A 23,541-nucleotide genomic window follows, 5' to 3' on the forward strand; every position below is an offset into this window, starting at 1 on the left:
ACTTACACTAAATGATTCATTATTGACTATGAAAAAGTGTTTCATTATTATCAATAATTATACAACTATTAACAATTTCCTTAACTGTGGTGCAGTCAGAATTATAGCTCTACTTATAATAAATATGTAATAGGTTATTCAAACGTAACACATTTCCTAATTAACGGTTTAATGAATGAATTGATTTATTTGTAATGTGCTTGCTGCAGCATTCCCTTTTTCTATCCATTTTTCTAAAATTTCTAAATGTTGTTTTGTTCCTGGAGAGAAGTACTGCATGTTCTGCATTATTAGGTAGTCCTGGCGTATCTCTGTTGGAGAGGAGATGTTTGGGCCCGCACCTTGCAGTTAGAGGTGGGCTCCAGACCACAGAGTCTGCAGCCAAAGCCTTCAGCCGCCAGACACAACTTCAGCTGCTCCTGCTCAGAGCTGAAGGTGCTCTGCAACACCACCTCATCCCCCTGACATGGAGACACACACAGACGACCAGCACACACACACACACACACACACACACACACACACACACACACACACACACACACACACACACACACACACACACACAAACACACACACACACAAAAACACAGAGATGCCCATACAAGTCTCTCACACACGCACACACACACACAAACATAAGTAAAGACACACAAATGTCAGATAAACGCACGTGCACACAGACGCACAGACATACACACTCACATTAATAAAGATCACTGTATGAGCCAAAATCAACATAGAAGCTACAGGTTTGAAGAAGCGCAAACGCATAGACACATTAGCCATGAAAGCTAACTCGACTCCTTTTCATTCCTATCCTGGACAGATATCCAAGTCAACAGAATGAGCCGTTTCCACTGTCTATTTAAGGAGATTCTAGATGCAAAGGTCAGATGACTGCTTTCCACCGTCAAACCAGACCACAAACACCTCTGCAACCAGGCTGCATGGCACTATGTTGGGACAATAGTGCAGTGCCGTGCCTGACCTTACGTTCACCTTCCCCTCCACTTCCCATATCAACGGAACCCTGGAGTCTGTCATTTACACATCATCATACGCACAGACAGTAAGGGGCCTTCTCAGTGTGAGGGCCTGGAGCTGACAATGGTTATGTTGCATTTACTATTGTGTCGTTCGCTAATGACGTTCCCTAGCATGTTTACATTGCTTTCACAACGCTAAAGTGACTTTGGCAGGAATGTTATACACATTGATGATGAACTGCGGTAAGGAATTGTAATCTGAGACTTAACCTCTCAGATCAACTAAATTAATTGACAGAAAGGTTCATGCTCGTGTAAACAATAACTGTGAGTGCTAATAGAATGTTACCACCGAGATTGTTTAGTGTAGTGTATGTGTGTATATGTGTGTGTGTGTGTGTGTGTGTGTGTGTGTGTGTGTGTGTGTGTGTGTGTGTGGTTGTGTGCACGTGTTGTGTGTGTGTGTGTGTGTGTGTGTGTGTGTGTGTGTGTGTGTGTGTGTGTGTGTGTGTGTGTGCGTGCGTGCGTGCATGTGTGTGTTTGCACATCAGTCACACGCTGACTCTGACATGTCTTTATCAGAGGGTATAAATAGCAAGATGTTATCGAGTACACTGGAACAATGATAACATGATAAAACAATCTCTAGTCTGGAAAAAAAAACATGCAAAAAACGAAACACCTTTTTAAAAGGGTTAATTTACTATCACAATATAGTATAATATAGTATAGTATCACAATGTGCAGAAATAAGAGTAATGTGGCATGATACTTTTAAACCTTTAAAGGTTGTACTAGTGTTAATGCAGCATGCATGTGATTTAACTTACAGTAGCCCACTAGCCTACAGTGCACTTGTCAACAATAAAATATGTAATGAAACAGAAAATACAAGCTAGCCAAGCCTTTCTAACCTAATGAATGTATTGGTTATTAAAGTAAATAAAAAATGGTTTCAGTTCTTAATTTAATAAAGACAGCCGCATCACAAGATAACGATAGCCAGCCGGCATGTGTGCTACAGTCGTTTGGATGGAAACCATCATAAAAATACACTCTATATGATTTAATAAACCAGAGACACAACTGAAAACTGCCTTACCGTGCGCAGAAACTGAATTTCCTCTTCGTTTTCTCTGGCCTCAGTCATTTTAACCAAGGAACAAATAAAGCAGCCGAAGTTAAAGTGAGTTTTGAAGGAGAGAGGAGATGGTGAAAGTTTGGAGCGCAGCTCGCGGGATGTTCAGCAGTGGGCGGAGCCTAAATTATAATTACTTAAAATTTGCATAATGAGGAAAGTTCGTCGAGAGCACAACTTAATTTGGTGCAATTAACAAAACATCCCCCAGGTCGTTAATACTCCGTATCTTAGTCAGTACAGTGAAATTTAAGGACCTACACAATTTCTAATGAATATTTAATGTCCAGTGTTCACCATTTTTTTCATTTATCTATAGAGCTCTAGTGAAATGCAACTAATAAACAAGCATGACGTTTTTTTTCAGCTAGTTTTATTGAATGCATACCCTCTTCAGTACAATTTTCATCTCCCTACTTTGCCAAAGCCAACAAATAGACTATTACAATTATTTAATTTTCTATCCACCAAATTACCTACTAGAAATTCCACAACACGGCTGTATTCATCATTCAGAAAGAGGAAAATTCTTCTAAAAGTTAATATTCTGTAGCTTGAGGATACATCATTTAGAGAAGCTTCGATTGCTACAGATATAGTCCAGCTGTTCTAAAACATCCTGATAGTGACAAGATAGTGTCTAACATTTGTGGTGCATTCATTTATTGCATAATTTTTCATATTGATTGCGTTTGGCATTGTATTTGCAAAAAATAAGGCTTTTCAACCTGACCTGAAAAAACTAATTTAAGGCAACTCAAAAATAAACTTGCATTAAACCAAAAATAATTAATAAATCGTCACACATGTTGGGATGCCAATGGAATTGAACATTTGTAGTGTTTCATAGTTTAATTAATTTAAGGGGCAATGTGATTCAAAAAAGACAATTCAATCCAATTTCATAATGTGCATCATGATTGTAGACCAACAAACAAATAGCCATGGCTGACACCACAAGCAGATTTCCTTTCAAACTCATCTGCTATTTTCAACAAAAAATAAATCATCAAAAAATAGGAAGAGTCCACCCACGAGGGGGGTGGGGGGGGGGGGGGGGGGGGGGGGGGGGGGGGGGGGGCAGGGGTTGGGTCAAAAATAAAATCATTAGCTGAGTAGATGGTGGGGTTAAAGGTCGCTCTCCCCATAAAGCGCAGTGGAGAAGGCAGTGTAGTCTAGCGCCCCCGGTGGCGCCCCAGGGCACTTGTAGGGAGGCATCCTCATGATGCAGTACTCAGCCTGGTCTGGGGGCAGCTCCCTCCTCAGCTCCTCCACAAGGATATAGGGCTGGGACAGAAAGGGAGAAAATAAGCTAACATGAGATAGCATGGGATACCATGAGATAATGGGATACCATGAGATAGCATGCGATAGCATGAGATGGCATGGGTGAGGGAGGTTCTGCAGAGCTAATCAAAGCTAAAGAAATTCAGAATACTGTGTGAAGGGAATATGATGAGGGTAGACATCTTATAGACAACATGAACAAACCAATTTATTACTGTCTTATTTACAATGATATTGGGTCACTCAACAAATAAAAACAAAATAAAATAAATTAGAATAAAATAATGACTGAATCTCTGAGATCCATCAAAATGATGACGACTCGATCCAAGTATTTCTGCCATTTTGTCCCGCACATCTTCTTTACATCTCCTTTAACAGGCTTCTTGCAAATATCCAATTCTAGGAGCAAGATATTCCGTTTATACTATATTGCATTGTCTTTAAATCTTGGATATAATTAACGTAACATAACACAGCATATGGGGTGTGAATCCCATTTGCAGTGTGACATAAGAAATAAATAAAACCGATTTTCTCAATGTATCAAAGCACATGAGGCGGAAAAAACTTTTTTTGCGTGTTCCAGAGCCTGGCACACTGGTTTGGGCTTTAATCTGAAGAACAACAATTGTGGTATTTCACCATCCAATCCGTTCTTCAGAAGAAAAGGGAAAACTAGATAGATGGAATAGACAAAACCAAGCCCATCTACCTTGTCAGTTGCCAGGATCCTGAAGGAGGCCACGACCTGGTCGGCAGTGTCTGAGTCAGCGGTTTCTCTGGTCATGAAGTCAATGAAGGACTGGAAGGAGACGGCTCCGGAGGCGTTGGGGTCCACCAGCAGCATGATACGGGCAAACTCCACCTCCCCCTGTTCATAGGTTATCAGAGGTAACAGGTGCATTGGTTTTATGAACACAACAAACCACTTTTAGATCTCGAAATTGTTGTACCCTAGCAACACCAAGCTCTTACCAGATCGTAACCCATAGAGATGAGGCAAGCTCTGAAATCATCTGTCTCCATCGCTCCGTTCTTCTTCTAAGAGTGAAAGTTCAGATGTGTTAACTGTTAGCGTTAAGAGCATTAGTGACTTGGGAGAAGTCAGACAAGGTTAGGGAAACAGAATGAAACATAACAAATATATAACTTAAAGAAAGAAAAACAAAAGTAATGTCAGACAGTTATAAGATGAAGAAAATATTTAAATTCGTACAAACAGGGTTACACACATAATAAAAAATACTTACAATAAACTTTGTGTTCTGAATAGTGCTTGTTTTTTATCTGCCCAGATCAACATTCTGGTAAAAAAAAAAAATAGCTTCCTAGCTTTCATTTCTTACATACCATAAGAATCTAACCCTGGGCCAATATCTTCTAGGAAACATTAGGCCCTCTCTTGCCATCTTGTTGATCTCCTTATATACATTGGAGTGAGAGCCGGAGCACCCTACCCTGTCAAAGTGACTGAAGGAGGAGCGGAACTCGTTCATCTGCTGCTGGCTGATGCCCTTGGCGTCCCGGATCAGGACCTGGGTCTCGATCTCGTTGATGGTGCGGGCGACGGTGGTCAGCAGCTGCTCCCAGCCCACCCTTATGTGCTGTTTGAGCGCAGGGTTCAGAGGTCAAATGAAGACATGTATTCCTCCATGTATTTCCTCCTGTATTCCTCCAAACATTTGCTACACCGAAATAAGAGATGTTGATGATGCTAGAGTGCAGACTGCCTGCATCTGAATATATGCACATATTCAGACCACAAGGGATAGTTTGTGGACGGTGATTGAGGACTTCTGAGGTAAAAACAAATCCAATGAATCATTAATTAAGGATGACTGCTCTTTGTTCTCTGAGGACACGTGTATGCGAAACACTTGTGTTCTATACTAGACTTGTACTTGCTAATAAGAATAAAAGAACGAGACGGGCACTGTAAGTTTACTCAACGTGTATCACTGTATTCTTCTCCTTTTACTCTACATCACACTACACAGTATCAGTATAACACGAGGTAAGTGTGCCCCCCTGATGGTGCGGTGGAATAACAGGAACAGCACATAATAGGACTGAATACACAACAACTTGCTAATATATATTTTTTATGTACTGCAATTCTAGGTATAGATTGATGGAGCTGCCATGGACTTAAGTAGCTTTACTAAATTAAAGACTAGGTGGAAAAAAAGTGTGTGCGCGCATGTGTGTTAACGAAACTGTCTTGGGTGTTAGTGTACCTCCATGGTGTAGTTGGTGTGTTTGTTATCAAACACCAGCGACTCTTGGATGAGCTGGTGGTCTCCCTCCAGCTTGTCGATGTTGGGTTTATAAGCAACAATGATGTGCTCAAACTGCTTCAGCTGGGTCATCTGGTCCTCCAGGGCTCCCATCTCCAGGGAACAGCGGCCAACCTCCTGCCAAGACAGCATATGGTGACGTCAACCCTTTTGGACATGTCAATTAATGATACAACTGGTGAAGATCAGGTACTGCACTTTTGGATTCAGAATGGCATTCATGAAAGAAAGAAAGAAAGAAAGAAAGAAAGAAAGAAAGAAAGAAAGAAAGAAAGAAAGAAAGAAAGAAAGAAAGAAAGAAAGAAAGAAAGAAAGAAAGAAAAATGAAAGCTGAATTTCTTCATGCTTGGGCTCAGTTTTTTTCTGGCTTATGTCTAAAGACCTAGCCTGGGAATCTGACAAATCATATTTCATTTGCTCTGCAGAAAAGGTCTGGCTCCCCTCCCATACAAAACCTTTTCTTTCCGGTACGAGCTAGACCGACCAATCACAACTGTTTGTCTAGTATGAGGCAGGATAAATACGATGACAGTGCAGAGGAGTGCCGTGCAGGCATTTTCAACAACAAAGATGTATAACCTTTTTTTTTCTGTTGTAAAAGAAGTTATACACCAAGGAGTCTTTTGCTTCCACTTTCAAGATAAAATGAACTGGAGGATATGTATTTCACAAAAGGAAGAATATACTACTACAAACAAAGGCTGCACCTAAAGCAAAAAAAATCGGCGCTCACTGACGCACACCCATCTCGTTGTTGTGATTGGTCATCGGGCTTGGAAAGCAAAAATGAATGGAGAAGTTCTTGACTATTTCTAGTTTGCAATTCGTCTGCCGATGCCAGGTTGCTGAAGTCCCACCTCCATCCTGGTCTGAATCCACGGTCCAATGAGGTTAGCCTGGGCAGCAAACTGTCGTCTCAGCCTTTCGTTGGCATGCTGGCGCGCCATCTCTTCCTGTAGGGAGCCATCCCTCCCAGGAACCAACTTCTTGATCTAAACATACAGGCACATGAGACATTACTGAGGAAGGCAGGTTTCTCTGGAAAAAAACAAAAGTCTGAATTTTATTTTAATAAAATGCAGCAAACTTTGAAGTGTGCTACAACTCTTCCAAGATATATAATTATATAATAATTATAATATCCCTAGTGTAACTGACCATATGAAATGCCAATTGACATAAATCCACCTGAGTTTCATTACTTTTTTTGATGGCATACATGCAGACATCAATCTACCCATTTCTATACTAACTAAGTCTCTGCTACCTTGTCCCACTTGTTCATGAGATCCTCCATGGTGATGGTACAGTAGGGGTTGATGTCGCTGGCCTTGATGCCATAGCTCTGGGAGATCTTCTGCACCTCGTTCTGGATCCCCACGATGGCCTGCCGCTCTCCGTCCGCCTCAGGGAGGGTGGCCTTGAACTGCTCGTGGGCTGCAATGAGGCTCTAGAGAGGCAAGGGAGGAAGACGAAGGAAGGCTTGACCAAAACACAACCGTGACGCATGCACCATGACTTTGAACCACGGGTTTAACTCTCCTCAGAAAGAAGAGTCGCGTATGCACTTTCGTGAATTGCTGTAGTGTTTTATAAAAGAGGAAAGTGACTTCCCATGAGGAAAACATATTCTTCAAACAGGGATATAAAACAAGGAGGATTAACAAAAGGGAATACTCATAAAAGTATACCTAGAATGAACTTGTGGTAAGGCAATACACACACACCAAAAAAGCAGGAGTGAGCAGATTTATTGGACAGTGTTTGGTGCCTATGACATACCTGGACCTCTTCGATGGTGTGCACGATAAACATGTCCTGCAGGTCCTCCATGGCTCCCTCCATCCAGTTGTTAAAGGGAGCCGTTCTCTTCGCAAACTCAAGGAACAACTGGTCTATGGTATCCAGCAGCTTCTCTGTCCGCTGAGGAACACCGGAGACAAGGCCATAAAAACACCACATAAACAAACCCCACTTTTCGCAAGTGGAGTCCTAGTGGCGCAGTGTTGGGAGTTGTGTTTATACATGACATGGGTATGAAAAAAAACGCATGGAAACAGTATTACATTAGATACAGTACACTAATTATGGACTTGCATGGTTGCACTTTAATGACATTCACTACTGGAGGCGATGAGGACTGATCTAAATATCGACCGAGACTATTCTGAAAACCAACGTCCCCTTCACCTGTTTGGATGGCTAATCCTGGATACAACTCATTGTTAGCCTTGTTGACCCCCACTGCCCAGAGATTGGCACACATCTGAGATGCGCCCAACCAGCAAGGGCTTCCAGCAGAGGGAGATTTACAGAAAGTAGGCCCCTGTGCTTGTCACTCACTCAGGCTAATCCCACACACTGGGCCAGGGCCGCCGTGCCACAAAGGATCAGAGCAGCTCAGATGTAGTGGCCAGTGGGCTTTGATCCAGACACATCCAGGACAGACCGTCCCCAGACAGCCCCCCGCTGCCACACCCCCCCGATCTAGGTTAAGGGAGCTTAAGGCTCTGGGAGGGAATCCATTTATCCCGACATGAATCAAGTCATGTCTGCACCATTTACACCTAGAATCTGGCCGGCACGGAGTGAAGCCTTTTGTATGGTTTAGTTGACTGGGTCAAGTTCGTATAGCGAGATCAAATAAAAACGCTTTCATTGAATCGTTGGTCATGTGTTCTTAAATCCAGATATTGTTGCCCATTGAAATTAATTTCCTCACCTCCAGTGCTTCCCGCCTCTTCTGAGTCAATGTTCCCAGCTGGTCCCATAGGTCACAGATGGCCTGGCAGCGCTGGTTAACAGCAGCCACATCATGGTAGTCTAGTTCACTGAAAACACAGCATAACAATGCTTTAGTTTACATCTGGCTAGGGTGGAGGGCTGCGACATTAACAAATTGCTGTTGACCTGTATACAATTATTGATATGTGAACAATCATTTAAATAGATTAGTCCATAGTGTCTGGCATATAAACTGCATAGAAAATAAAAGTGAATTGAAGAGCCAGGTTGATTCATATTTTATTCTTTCCAAGTAAACGAGCAGGAACGAGTGGCAAGTCATTTGCTGTAGACAGACAACAGCCAAGCAATGAAACTCCCTTTCAGTGAGACATTCCTTCAGCTGTTTTTACTTGTAACAGCACCATCAATATAGCCGCTATATTGAGTCTGTATAGCTGTGGTTCACATCAGTACAAGCCGTATCGCCGTTTCTGCATCTCCTCCCGCTCATTCTTGCCTTCTGTGTACTCTGACGCGTAGTGGTTCATCGTTCCTGGATATAGGAGACCCCTCTTGTAGAGGAGCAACAAGTGGTGGAGCGAAGACAGGACTGTAGGATTACCATTATCAGGAGACAACGCTGGGTCGGCCGGCCCTTCACCTACTGATTCAGCCGTCTGCCATTCTTCTGTGTGTCCGGCAGGCCTAAACCCCCGTTCTTGGGTTTCCCCTTCGAAATTTCCACCTTCATAGAAGGCCTCCATGTTGGTCAACTCACCCGGCTGGGAGCCGTACGGTGTTGACGTCGGATCGTCTATGTAGTTACGTTCTTGCGTTTCACCTTCTGAATCCCCATCTTCATGGATTGCTTCAGAGCGCAGTAGTTCACCAGCTTGGAACTGTTGTGGCGGAAGACGCATGGTGCCGGTACCTGTAGTCTGAGGAACCCACCGAGAGGAAGCACCACCACCACCCAGTGAAGCTACGGGAGAATAGCTATTGCTTGCTTGGTAACCTTCAGAACCACCCAATCCATCATAACCGCCAACAGGATCAAGGGGGAAGTAGCCGCCATTTTGGGTTTCATATCTATGGTCAGAATAAGAACTTTTAGAATAGCCATTGTTGTAGCTTAGAGAAGAGTCCATGTTGGTGAAGGTGCCATCAAAATCAGCCTCATTCTGATTCCATTCTGTAAGAGGATAGACACAATTAAGTTAAAGTCAAACAGGGCCATTGTTCCAATGTTGGAGAAATAAGGCATATTTATTATAATTACCATTTTTAAGAGGGTAGCTATGGGCCAGGCTTCCAAACACCGCAATTAGAAGCCACGTGCTGAAAATATATACATTTTGAAGAGTAAAGTATTTGAATAAGAATAGTTAAGAAATTCCTTTAAATATCACAGCACATAGTAAACTGATTAAAAGTACTGCTTACCTTAATATCCACAGAAACATTATCCCACCAAGATACAACGCTGCTGGAAGGCCTACTTAAGTGGATCCTCTTAACATGAACCAGGAAGTTGTCTTTGTCCAATCAAAGTGCAGCAAGGTAAAAGTAGACGCCTTGTTGTCGTTGATTACTAATTGATCAATTCTGGTTAGAAAAAAACATGTTCCCTCAAATCACAATGAAGTGGCCTCAGTCCTTGTTTATGATTTCCTTGTTAGATGTCATCAAACTAATTTGGTCATCTTAAATCTTGCCCTTGATATGCATATGATATGTAAACTCTGGCCATGCGATCATAACATGGAAAGTCAGATCAGAGGCAAATGACATCTGAATTGAGCATCCAGGCCTTCAATGTGACCCTAGCCTGGTACATGTCGTCTGATCTCTGGCTATGTGACCCCGCTGTGCTCTCACGTCTGAATGAATCTGTTGTTTTGCTGCTGGCTCTTCTTCAGTGCCAGCAGTCACTAATAGCTGTACTTGACCCTTCTCTGCCTCTCACTCAACCTCCATTGGGAACAATATGTTATCAGGCCTTTCATCCTAATCATCTGTCAGAATTATATTTTTTGATGGTTGCTCTTCCAGATCATACCCATTATGTTCTTATCGTACACAACGGCCCTTTCTGGGCACAAACGAACAAACAAACATAGACTTGACTGAGTGCATGTACAGCCTTTATTGTGTGTGTGTGTGTGTGTGTGTGTGTGTGTGTGTGTGTGTGTGTGTGTGTGTGTGTGTGTGTGTGTGTGTGTATACACACTGGGATGGAGCCAATTCGATTGTATTTATTTCACTCACCCTCTACTTGTTTTGACAATCACAGTTCAAAGAGTATTGCGACATAGGATGAAACCTCAAATAACACCTGCAGGCAGATGCAGCTCGGATTGTGAGCTCTACACCTGAATGTTCCTTGACATACCAGGCTAAAGTGATGCCCTCACCGGGAGAGAAGCTCAACGTAATGCAACACACCGTCTCTGGAGTCTTGTTGCTACAAAAGATGGGGGAACGGCTGATGTTGAAGGGTGCTGTGAAGTTTGCGCTGTCATGGAATGCCCTACTTATTTTCTCATTTTAAAAAACACCACATATGTTTACTTGTGTACTGTATGGTGTACTGTATTGTATTGTATTGAATCACTGGTATTGTTTACAGAGAACCTACTTCAAGACATACATTTTAATACTTTTTTCGGTATGCTCATGAGCTTAAAGGGTACGCCGAGATATCTGTTTATTTGGGTTTGCCTGTCTTACCCAGATTCAGAGGAGTTGTTCAATTCTAAATACATTAATGTGCGTCAGAGGAGAGTTTTCTGAGTTAGAGTTTGGTTTACGTTAGCCACTATGATTGACTTACAGAGCTACAGAGACAATATCTCCTCTTCATGTGAGTAGAATACACTTTAAATTACTTTTCAAAGGTTCCCAATGTGTTCAAAATATTCGCTAACTTAAAAAGAGTTTCAGTAACCAGAATGGAGTTCGACTACAAACACACGGATAATCGTCAGTATTTTTGGCACCTTTAATATAACGATGCCAGTGATGATGATACCCAGCAAGAAGCAGCTGAATATATAATCACTGCAACAGAGCATCACAGGTACCTAATGATCACAGCGCCGAAAATATTGCAGAATTATCGGTGTCTTCATAGACAAACTACAATGTCCCTGTATATTGACGAAATTGAATTCATCCAAAACATGGAAGTCTTCAACAAATAATGATAATATATATATATATCTATATATATCCAGGGTGCGATTTGCCGGTGGGGATGGTGGGGATTATCCCCCCCTCTGGTTTACACGTCCTACCCTCTGCTGAATTATTTTTGTCCTCGGTGGGGATAAAAATTATCCCCCCCACCCAAAGTATTTTCACCATTACATCGTAATAATTAACAACCAAAATACACAGGGTCCGTCTTCATTTTGAAACATTTTAAAATGTTTCTCAAAATTATCCCCCCCTCTGGTTTCTTCACAAATCGCACCCTGTATATATCTATCTCTATATAAATACATCTATATCTATATCTATCTCTATATCTATATATGTTCAATATATATGTACTATATATATTTTTATATGTATGTGTACTGTATATATATATATATATAGTACACATATAAATTGAACAAAATTGGTACAAATAAAAATGATCACTCTCCTTTCATAACCCTGAAGTGAACAGGTAATTACTGTAATGAATGAGTAACCAGAGGGCTGGCACAAAAAGCGAAAAGCGGTCATTATTTCTGGAGTACATACTTGAGCTCCTGTGCGATGGCCGCGATCTGCTCCACCCTGTCCTGGTGGGCTGCCAGGTCACTCTCAAAGCCCTCGTGCCTCCTCAGCAGGGCTCGTATCTCAGTCAGCGAGGCCGTTTCATAGTCCTTCTCTGAGAGGATCTGCTCTTTGCCTACACGAGACACAGGAGACATGCAGGACATTCAAATATAATGATGTCTTAGGCTAGCATTGGACATGTATTGTAGGGGGAGGACTTGACACACAGAGAAAAGTAGAGACAAAAACCCCTCGGTGGGGATGTGGGGGACTGACCGGTGGCCCAGGTCTCATGGGTGGTGGCCTTCTGCCTGAACTTTTCAGCCAGGTGGTCCAGTCTCTCCAGCCTGCGGATCTCTGTGAGCAACCATTCTTCATAGCCCTTCTCTGCCTGCTCCAGGCCCTGCCAGGCACTGGCTATGTCCTGGGTGAGGACACAACGCACACAGCCCATTCACCAGTTCATTCCAAACCCATGGACTAAGAAATAAGAGAGTACTCTGTTGTACGTGCATTGAAAACAGTGTTACAACATATGGTTTGAAGATATACAACTCCGCTATGTTATGTACAGATCAATTCAAGATGCATCAAAGCAATCAAATGGTCATTTCAATGCGCACCAAGAATCCAATACAGTAGCATCAGTGTGTAAAGATGGATAGTCCATCAAGGCTGATGGGCTGGTGGGTGCTGGTAGGGGTGGTGTGAGGACTTGGGCCAGACTTACAGACACCATCTTCCCCTCAGAGGGCATGAAGGCGGGCCGGTTGCTGATGCGCAGCTTGGTCTGCAGGGTGTTGAAGCTGATTTCAAGCTGGCACTTCTCCTGCACCTTGGGGGGCTTGTGCATGCGCCGGTAGTCCCGGAAGTCCTCCAGCTTCCGCTGCATCTCGCTCATGGTCTTCTCCGCCGTGCGGTTCTCCAGCCAGGGGGTGGTGCGCTGGATCCACTCCAGTAGCTTTAGATGGAGGGAGGGAGGGAAGAGGGAGGGAAGAGGGGATGGGGGAGCGAGGCAGGGAGGGTGGGAGGGAGGGGAGGAGGAAGGAAGGATGGAAGGGAGGGAGGGAGGGAAGGGGGATGAGGGAGGGAGGCAGGGAGGGTGGGAGGGAGGGGAGGAGGAAGGAAGAATGGAAGGGAGGGAGGGAGGGAGGGAGGGAGGGGAGGAGGAAGGAAGGATGGAAGGGAGGGAGGGAGGGAAGGGGGATGAGGGAGGGAGGCAGGGAGGGTGGGAGGGAGGGGAGGAGGAAGGAAGGATGGAAGGGAGGGAGGGAGGGAGGGAGGGAGGGAGGGAGGGAAGAGGGGAGACAGGGTGGGAGGCAGGGAGGGTGGGAGGGAGGGAGGCAGGTAGGGAGGGAGGGAAGAGTAGACGAGGATGGAAGGATGGAAGGGAGGGTACATATAGGATTTGATGTACACATCCACATATAGATGTTTGAGACCGAGTTTGTTGCTAGGAGCTTTTTATGGCTTTGTGTTAAGGCAATAGCGTCTGGAAATCAGCTACTTACCTCACTTGCAAGTCGCTCGTACTCCTCCATCAACTTCTCGTTCTCCTGGTTCACGCCCAGTACCTTGCAGATCCGATTAGCTGCTGTCTCGGCCTGACCACGGAAACACAGAGAGAGAGAGAGAGAGAGAGAGAGAGGGGAATGATAAGGAATAGGCACTCATCCTTTTGATTTGAGGGAACCTTTGACACACTGCACTGAAATGTATTTACCATTTAGCTGACCCTCTATTCAAGGTGACCTAGAGTGATGTTGCAGAAACTGTTATCCAAGGTGAATAAGTTTGATTTTGTATGCACATGTCATGTCACATGCCTAAACCTAGGCTTTAGTTGGAAGAAAACAACCACGTTTCAGCTGGGAGTCAAAACATCCTAACCACATGGTCTGCCCATCAGGGTGGTTAAACTGCCTTTTGTCATCTTATTTTCTACCTGCTCGGCTCCAGCGAAGGCATGGTAGAAGCAGGACATATAGGTCATGATGGCTCTCTCGTCAGGCTTGGGGGTGTTGATGATATCTGCAGCGTGGAGAATGTGGGGGGGTAACACAGAAGATGAGGTAAAGGAAAACTAGAACAAGGCATGGTTGGAAGACGCATTGAAACCCCCGGGGGGAAGATGAAGACAGCAGCATCAATATTAGGGTCTACCCCGATGCTATTTCTGGGGGTTTGATACGTGTTAATTTGCTGCTGAGGAAAAGTGGCAGAAGTCACGGAGGTTAGTGAGAGAAACTCTATCGGAAGGCTTTGATCGCAATGTAGGGCAGACTTTGTGATGGATATTGTTTTGCTCAATGTGGAATACATGCGGGGACACAGATCATAAAATTTTTGCTTCTTACTCTTACTTTGATTCCAGCATACATTTCTTTTTAAATTCCAGTGAAATTAAATCATATTTAAATTGTAGTATTCATTTTTTTCTATATTCTATAAGTATATGAGATAAAGACAACCACATATACATATTGAAAAGCATTGATAAAGTTTGATGTGTTTATATGTGTTGTATTTATTTTTACCTAGGGACTGCAGATGTAAATTAACCTAAGGCTAACTGTGTCAAAACTCAACACACAAGCAAATAAGACACAACACTGAGATATAGGCCATTCACATCTATGTCAAATTGAAACTCTTCTATCGAAACTTAACAATCCTTTGTCAAAATATCACTCTGATAACAAAATGATGCACACTTGTATCATATGAATACACTTTCAGATCAGCAGCAACACACTAGTCTACTTTATATTAAACACTGCAGTCTTCCATATTCACTGTTTTATTCAGTTCCACAGAAGGCACGTTTTCACAGCAACCAAAAAATCGAATACTCAATACTGTACATTGCAGTACGGTACTTTACAGTGCAGTAAATTCAGTTGAAGCAAAAGAAAAACAAAAATAAACCAAAATAACACAACTGTACTGTACAGTAAACACAGAAAAACATGGCAATTGTGCGTGGCGGTCATATACACGCCATCTTCAAGCCGAAAAAAAACCTTCTATAGGGTTTAGAAATGGCGAGTATACGACTTCAAACTGATTATGGTTGGTGTACCAGTTCTGGACAAAAACAGCTAGATGGAAACTTACATTATCCCAGACAACAACAAACCTGGGCTGCTCTGATCTGTCCTGTTCAGCTGCATCATGAAGGGCCTCTAGAAATGTGATGATATGTTGGGTATTGTAGGGACCTATTTTGCATGATGGTGCAGTTACCCTCGAAGACTTATGGAGGCACACAATGATATATTCCCCCCTGCGCTGCCCCGGGACGTGCACATTTGCCCATTGGCCTTTTTGGAGCTGGCTGATAGGTGTTCAGTTTTGTAAGTAAGTGTCTTCAGATGTGTATTTAAGTATTTTCAATAACCCAATTTGTTTTGTATTTTGAATAGATGTGTTTTCCCAATGGTACACCGAGTGCATAGCAGCGCTTTTGTTTAAGGTATGGTAACATGTGTTTAAGGTATAATAACAAAAACTTCAAGTTGTGTTACTTTGGTCTAAGCTTGTGTCAATATTGTTTAAGCAATTGGCAAAAACTGTAATCGCACATGTTCCCTTCAATTTTTTTTTTAATTTAATTTAATTGAGTTGACAGTGTTTGTCAAATGTTTTTGTCGCACAAATTTGACATAGAAATTGAAATAAAGCTCATAAAATAAGCCGTTACCTTCTGCATCCAGCATTTTGGGAATGTCCAGGTGTTTCTCTGCGATGTCAAAGGCCAGGTTCAGGTTCCCCAGAGGATCATCCTAAAAAAAGAAAAACAATGGTAAATCACTGTGCAGCAATGGTGGACTTAAAATACTTTGCAGATGACCTTTCATGAAGAACAGGACTGCTGTTCCGGAACCCTGTGATGTGGTGCTTCAAATCAAACATCAAAATATGAATATGAAAAAGTCACACACAGGGTGGGTGTGGGAGAAGGGTTTTAGAGAGGGAAAAGGGTTTGGATGTGGGAAAAGGGTTTGGATGGGGGAGAATGGTTGAGGTTGGGGAAAGGTTTTAGTTGGTTCCGTCATGCTGCTGCTGTTGCCTGTGAGGCTAGCCTCACGCTCTGCTGGAGTGGGGTTAAGATGAGGTAGGGGAGAGCATGCTAAATGACAGGGCCAGCTGCTTCCCCGATACAGCTTATGTCAGAGGGATGGACAGACAAATGGATAGATAGATGGATGGAAAAAGTGAGTGTGTGTGTGTGTGTGTGTGTGTGTGTGTGTGTGTGTGTGTTCATGTTTGTGTGTTTGTGTGTAGGTTTGCATGTGTGTGTTCTTCTGTTTTTGTATGTTTGTATTGTGTGTGTGTGTGTGTGTGTGTGTGTGTGTGTGTGTGTGTGTGTGTGTGTGTGTGTGTGTGTGTGTGTTCATGTCTGTGTGTGCGTTTGTGTGTGTGTGTGTACTTGTGTGTCTATGTCTGTGTGTGTGTGTGTGTGTGTGTGTGTGTATGTGTGTGTGTGTGCCATTTTAGCAGGCTATAACACTGAGCTTACTGGACATGCTCACCTGGAGCCAAGCTCAACAGCTGAGTAGCCACCAACTCCTTGGTTCTTCTAACAATGGATGCTATATGTCTGACAGAGGCGATATATTTAGAGATGTAATCATGACAATAGATGGGGTAAGCAAGTATGGCCGGTGTGGTTTGTTTAAAGCTTGTGTTTGCATAGCTACATCCAGTAGAGTACGTACTATATGTGTGTTTGTGTGTGTGTGTGTGTGTGTGTGTGTGTGTGTGTGTGTCTGTGTGTGTGTGTGTGTGGGCGTGGGCGTGTGCGTGTGCGTGTGTGTGTGTGTGTGTGTGTTAGTGTGGGGGGAGGGGGGTGATATTTGTGTACTTGCAATGTTTGTGATCTGTGATCATATTTATAGACTTAGATTAAATCTATAAATGTCTGCACCACCAACATTTTGACATCACAGAGCGGTCAGTGAAGTTCACTTCACAGGAAATGAAAATTGCCTCCATTTTGAAGGTAATATTCTGTAGTGGTAGTTGGTAGCCGTTGTATATAGGCATATACAAAGGTAGCCCAGTTTATGTTTCTCTATCTATTCAGTGTTAAGGCTGAGTCATGCCAGGGAACTAAATGGGTAAAGTGGTGACACTTTACAATAAAAGTAGATTAATTAACCATTATTCTACATTATTTAATGTAGTAATTAGCCTTAACTAACAATCAACGAACAGTTGATAAACTGTTTACTAATGGTTAAGGAATACTTTACTTATTATTTATTATTAGTAAAGTACATAATTTTGACATGTAACATGACTTCGTGCCTCATTACAGAATAAAACAAGGGAGAGGTGTGACTGCACAACCCAGTTTTGGAAAGCACCATCCACTCCTCCTCTGCCAATGTATGCCAATATCATACAGACCCTTTTCCAAGAGGCGTCACCATAGGACCAACACCGGTGTTGCTCATAACGCTAATCATGGTTCTGCTCCTTTTATGTACCAGAGCACAGATCGTAGACTAGTAGATAACACGCAACGCTAGTGCTTTGACACACATAATGAAACACATGCATAGCCAATGCTAATGCCGGGGGCTACACCTGGGTGTCTTACTGCTATGACAGCTCTGTGTAAAGAGTCCATGGTGGTCAATGGTGTTATCTACACAAGTTTAGTCTACTACTGTGCCCTGGTGCATCAAACCAGCAAACCCATAATTAGTGTCATGAATGATATGAACTGTTCAGAATGAACAGAATAAAAGGAATGGGTCTATATACACCGCACTGCCACATTCAAGGTCTTACTTATTGCCACCAAATGTACTGCAAATCTGAGAGTGTGTATTGAACAATGTAATCTTTAGTCTTTTTCCCTTAATTGCTGTAATGTTGTCCTGCAAGATCATCTAACAAGTATCTTCAACTATCCATCATGGATCAAGGAAATAGATCAAGGAACATTTTTTGTTTTACAAAACGAATCCATGACAGGTCACAAGAAAAACATGCAAAGGAAGTTATGGGTGGAGGTAAAAGTGAAAACAAGGATAAGTCATTGTCTTTCTAGCTTGAGAATATTTTTCAATGGTTATTTTTTTCTGGTGAAAACTGGAGGTATAGGAAAGGGAGTGTGGAGGACATTAATCAGTTAGTGTTTGAAACACAATCCATTATGGTTGTTACAGCCACGCAAGAGAACCTTGTTGAGCTTAGAGTAGTCGAGCAGGTCGGGCCTGTGTCTATGAATCAGGGCGCAGAAAGCCAGGCCATCCTTCCAGCTACGTTGGCCAAACAGCAGAGAGAACCCACATGTCAAACATCAAGCTTACACTCAACATAAAGGAAGGGTCGTACAGTAGCATCCACGTTGGCCACTTTCCACTTTGTTTGCATTCAATCACAAACTATACTGGTCCAACGGACGATTCACATAGGCATAACATCACCAAATGATTGACCTCAGACTCTGTGGAATATGGGAACATTTCAAAAGTGACACTGTAATTTACATGTTGTCAGAATGACATTCAGAAAGGAAAACCGTGAAATAGGGTTTAATTTCAGCTTGACACATAATTTGATGAGACTTAATTAGAACAGTTTCTGCACAAAAATACAAAAGTAAATGTAGATAAAGGGCAGATCTTTTGTCCTTATACCTCACTAACAAAAAAGAGACATGACTTAACATAACATATTTTAAAACTGGTATTTGAGTAGCATGACAATGTGTTAAAACCTCTATGAAATATCTGGCTACCAAGCAGTAGCTGATGACCTTACCTGACATGGAAGTTTTGGACGTTAACATTCCTGTAGGGGGCAGTCTTTCTCTGACACCACAAGAGGAGACCTTCCTTGGCAGATGTTTCTGACGAAGAGGATGATTAACAGATTAAAGTGAGGCCTACAATTGTCTGTGACCTTTGAGAAAAGCACACTCCCAAAATATATTGGGTAGATGAATGTTATCGTGTCAATTGGACTGCAATCTACAAGCTCTTCCCAAATTGCTATGGCACTGGTGGAATTGACTTCCAAGGAAATGCAGTTAACCACATGTATCCCTCCCCTTATGTGAGAGATCCTTAAAGTGATGAGCTCACCTTCTACATTTATGTCCTGGATTGCAAAGCGCAGGATGATTGTCCAGATCATTCCCAGAGTCATCTTCACATTCCCGTCCACAATCTCTGAAGACACAAAAGCGTGTTTGCTTATCAGCTGATGTAGATTTTAACATTTTACAGAACTTTATCAAATTTGTTATTTTCCCAGGCCCCGTTCACACAGGAGGTAATTGCCTCTTTCCAGGCCATTATTGTAATGAAGGATTTGTTCCTAGTTAACTAGAAAATAAAAGCCTTATGATGATGAAAAGTTAAAAATATTCATGTTTTTCATATTCCCACACTAGTTAGTAAGATGGAAGCGCATCTGCCCTGTTTGTCTTTCTCCTACCCTCCTGTGGTTTACTGGAGATAATCACCATCACCATCATCATCATCATCATCATCATCATCATCATCATCATCATCATCATCATCATCATCATCATCATCATCGTCATCATCATCAACATCATCATCATCTTCATCTAAATCTTATGAACAGATTTGATATAAAAAGGCTTTTATAGAAACTAATGGACAAGTTACGGTGGCAATCAAAATCATAATTAAATAATAATAAAAAAAGGAAATAAAATATCAATAAAAACGTTTTGCAGCGTCTTCATGGCATTTATTTTTTGTAAAAAAAATTGTTCTCACTTTGGTGTAAAATGTAAACAAGTAAACTGTGTTATAATGACTATAACCAGGAGTAGATTGGTTTAATCTGTAGTTATTCCATTACATCAACAGGCAGGAGGCCCGGTACCTTCAGCCCCTATGGAGACCAGCTTCACCCCCTTGCTTGTGATGAACTCCAGAGCTTTGTTCACGTTGGCAATCTTATGAAAACGCATTTTCCCTCTGTCTGGCTTGGGTAACCTTTCTCCTACAGAGGATACATAAGAGAAAAGAATAACCCAACAAAAGATATGTCTACATTATCATTTAATATATATTATGGTCATAATATGTGTTATTATGCATATTATGGGTATGCTTATTATTATAGTACTACCTAGCATGGTACGATTGTTATTAGTAGTAGCAGTAGTAGTAGTACTACCGGTTGTATTATTATTGTATAATCAACAGTGGATTCTGTTACCTGATATAACCTCCAGGAGCAGCATGAGCTTCAGGCCGTTCCTGAAGTCCTCCTCTATGTTTTCTATCTGTGTCCCTGCTTTCCTCAGGTGGGAGTTGCACCAGGCTGTGAAGGTCTAACAGGACAGAACAGCCATGAGTCAATCCAATGGGAGGGGTTACAATGTCCCCATATGAACCTCATCCTTCTGTGTAAATCATAAATTGGTATTGGTGTTGTGATGTAATAAAGCGTCAATATTAACCATTATCATCATCACATTACGAGTAATAATAATAAAACATAAGTTCCCAAGAGCTGGTTTGGGTCTGTGTGTTTGGATCTCTCAGTGCATAGTTAGATCCCTTGCTACGCATAATGCAAACTAAAGTGTCTGACAGATTAGCAGCACTTTTATACCCTCTATACCACCAACCACTTGGCACTTATAAGAGCAGTATATTATATGACTAGTAGTATCTTATATCATAAACCTCTCTGCAAAAGTACAACGCAGACTTGATTTCATATTCTCATCATAAGTGGAAAAATTATGTGTTTAGTTAAAAAGTAGTTCAAATAATATCAATGTGTGAATGTGGTCATCACGGGTACTGAGGTATAAGCTTATAAACAGACATGTTATTTAGGTGGAAAACTTAATTCTTAAATGAGTGGTGGTGGTTAAGCGTTAACAGTGAAATTGCAGGTCTTTTTAAAACTTTCCTGGCTCACAATATAGCACAACAATATCTCTTAGCATTGTGGCCGTCTACGCGCCATATGGAGATACATGTAATTCAAGACTGGATCATTGTCTTTCTCTTCCTATTTTTACACGTGTCTTTCAACGGCCTGCGACAGAGCTGTAGCTCAGGGGCCGGCAGCCCTGCACACACAGGCAGCGTGCTGGGGCCAGGCCCCGCTGCACATTCCAGCTGATACAAGGGGGTAAATTTAGCCATCTCTGGTGTTCATCAAGATAGACGTGGGGAAGGAAAAACCTCAAAATGTTTCTCGTACAGTGTGAGCTGAAATGTCACGTGGTATATACACTGGATCTTTCCCCTTGTCACTCCCTCCCAACTTTCTCCCTTTGCAGCCTTTAAATGAGCCCCCAGTAGGCCTGTAAGAACAAAGGCACGCAGCCCTTTCTATCTTAACCACAGCTATTCCGACCAATACAATATCCCCAAGAGACTAAATAAAGCCTTCTCTATCTGAAAGTGTGTGACATATGATGCTGAGGATTTGCTATTAATGCTTCTCAAATCGTTACAGATCCATATTTGATTCTATGATTGATGATACGGTTCAGAATCCTTCATCCTTCAGCTTATCCTAGATGTATGGTACCTCTTATCTAGCATAGTCTTTTCAACGAGTAGCAGTCTTCAATCTGTGTGTTTAGATTTGGTGAACTCACTCTGAGACTCAACGTGAATACTGGTTTCTAATAAGCTGGTATCCTAGGTGATATACTGTCAGTGGGTGATGGCAGTGATTGATGACTCTGATTAGGGGAGTGATCAGTTTCATCACGCAATGCTCTGTCCCTGTCTCTCTCTTGAAGGGAGGGTGGGGGGGGGGGGGCGGTAAACAAAGTGCAGCTAACATGCATCCCAATGCGACCTAGGAACCCAAGGACCCCCCTGTGGGAGGAGCCTGGGAATATTTGAGGCTTTGGAACAAAGGCCTGCCAATTCCTGAGGGGCAAAAAGGAGTCTGCAGTGTGCATGTGGTGTTGAACCACTGTAAAAATGCAGCTAGTGTTTCTTAAATCCAACCAGAGCCCACAGCCCTGCCAAGTGTGACGATAAGATCTAAATATAAAATATGAATCATATACAGCTTGGAGGACCACCCTGCCACCCTGTCACAAGTGCCTGATGTCTTTGAGAGCTGACAGGGTCAACAAGCAGCTTGTCCAATCAAAACGCAGAGAGTCAACGAGCAAACAAGAGATTGGCGGGAATTCTAATCCAATCTGTTTGTGATTTTTTTCAGGGTTCACTGAAATCCAATGCCTGCTCAGGAAGCGTGTCACATGGAGGCTGAAATTGAATTATTAATGGAACGCTTTGATGAAAGCTGAAATGTCTCCAATATGTCAAATAAAGGTCTCCAACAGGGGTAGGGTGGATGTTGAATGTGATGGAGGAGTGTGAGGCATGTAGAAACCTCCTGAATTGAGCCTGCCATAAAGTTCACATTTTTACGTGGACCAGGTTTCTTTGACATTACGTGCAATGAAGGATTATCACAAATATGTGGTTAGTGATATGTGATATTCTGCTTTAGGAGCTATAGGTAGGGATTGCCTTCCATATCAACAACTTAAATTAATGCTGAGGACAGATTCAAACCTGGGGACTGGTAGGCCTAGTGGGCCTACATTCAGACCAACTGTTGGGTTCAATGTGTTTTGGTGTGGTTTCCATCAACAAAGGAATTCTGCTCCAAGGACACTGGATTAACCTACTATAATGCCTTCGCTCCGCAGGTTAAATTTAGATATAGCATCCTTTCTAATCCCGAGAACGTCATCATGTGTTAGAAGCATCTGTTGACAGTTTGCATTCCGGGCGTATCAGTGGAATGGCAACAGTCTCGAGAGCAGCTCATAGCTTCTATTGTTAGCTGGTACCCAAAGCATCCCCACCCCCCCACCCCCTCCAGTCAGATGGAGCTAAACCAGCCACCAGGGGCTCTGACTTCATACCACATACAAAGACCTATACAAACCATACTGATGATGATCATAAAGCACAAGAACGACTATCTTTGGAACGTCAAACCTTTTTTTTTTTGCTTTGCAAATAATTTTATTTTTGGGCAAATTTCAATGAAATTAATTTACAAAAAAGACATCTCGCAGGTTTACGAAATATGTGATTAGGGTACGCGTTTAACCAACTCACAACCTACTTTTCTTTGTTGTTTCTCCCAGGCGGGGTCCAGCAGCATGTCCCTGTCCCACTCATCCTCCTGCAGCATGTACTCCTCCTCGTAGCCGTAGCCGTTGTCGTAGTGCACGATGGTCTCCACCTGGGTCATCATCCTGGCGTCCTGCTTTAATTCCTCCACACACAACAAATCGATATTACCCTTCAGCGTTTTAGCTCAGCTGGTT

The 23,541-nt window shown here is 42.4% G+C and overlaps 2 protein-coding genes across 4 annotated transcripts in view; both read right to left on the bottom strand.

Moving 5' to 3' along the window:
* Positions 1–2,139, bottom strand: part of LOC307070587 (ryanodine receptor 2-like) — a gene marked incomplete at both ends in the record, with an annotated part of 73,918 nt that extends 71,779 nt beyond the window's left edge. The window contains 2 exons of the mRNA XM_079729095.1: positions 342–461; positions 2,092–2,139. Coding sequence (XP_079585221.1) covers positions 342–461; positions 2,092–2,139 — 168 coding nt within the window. The remainder of the gene's footprint in view (positions 1–341; positions 462–2,091) is intronic.
* Positions 2,140–3,255: 1,116 nt separating this feature from the next.
* On the bottom strand, positions 3,256–23,468 carry actn2b (actinin, alpha 2b; the record flags this gene model as incomplete). 3 transcript variants are annotated; one of them, XM_079759062.1, is made up of 21 exons in its annotated part: positions 3,256–3,414; positions 4,130–4,288; positions 4,393–4,458; positions 4,875–5,021; positions 5,655–5,831; positions 6,572–6,706; positions 6,982–7,164; positions 7,497–7,637; positions 8,437–8,545; positions 12,195–12,345; positions 12,489–12,636; positions 12,943–13,173; positions 13,724–13,816; positions 14,158–14,243; positions 15,916–15,997; positions 18,409–18,487; positions 18,993–19,080; positions 19,316–19,402; positions 20,091–20,210; positions 20,430–20,544; positions 23,337–23,468. In XM_079759062.1, the coding sequence occupies 21 exons, from the start codon at positions 23,466–23,468 to the stop codon at positions 3,256–3,258; spliced, it is 2,688 nt and encodes an 895-aa protein (XP_079615188.1). The 3 variants fall into 3 exon arrangements, with proteins under 3 accessions (XP_079615188.1, XP_079615187.1, XP_079615189.1); XM_079759061.1 differs by having other exon boundaries at positions 4,782–5,021; XM_079759063.1 differs by lacking the exon at positions 4,393–4,458.
* Between the last annotated feature and the right edge of the window lie 73 nt (positions 23,469–23,541).

Source organism: Pollachius pollachius (genome assembly GCF_949987615.1).
Source record: "Pollachius pollachius genome assembly, chromosome: 2".
NCBI classification, from domain to species: Eukaryota; Metazoa; Chordata; class Actinopteri; order Gadiformes; family Gadidae; genus Pollachius; species Pollachius pollachius.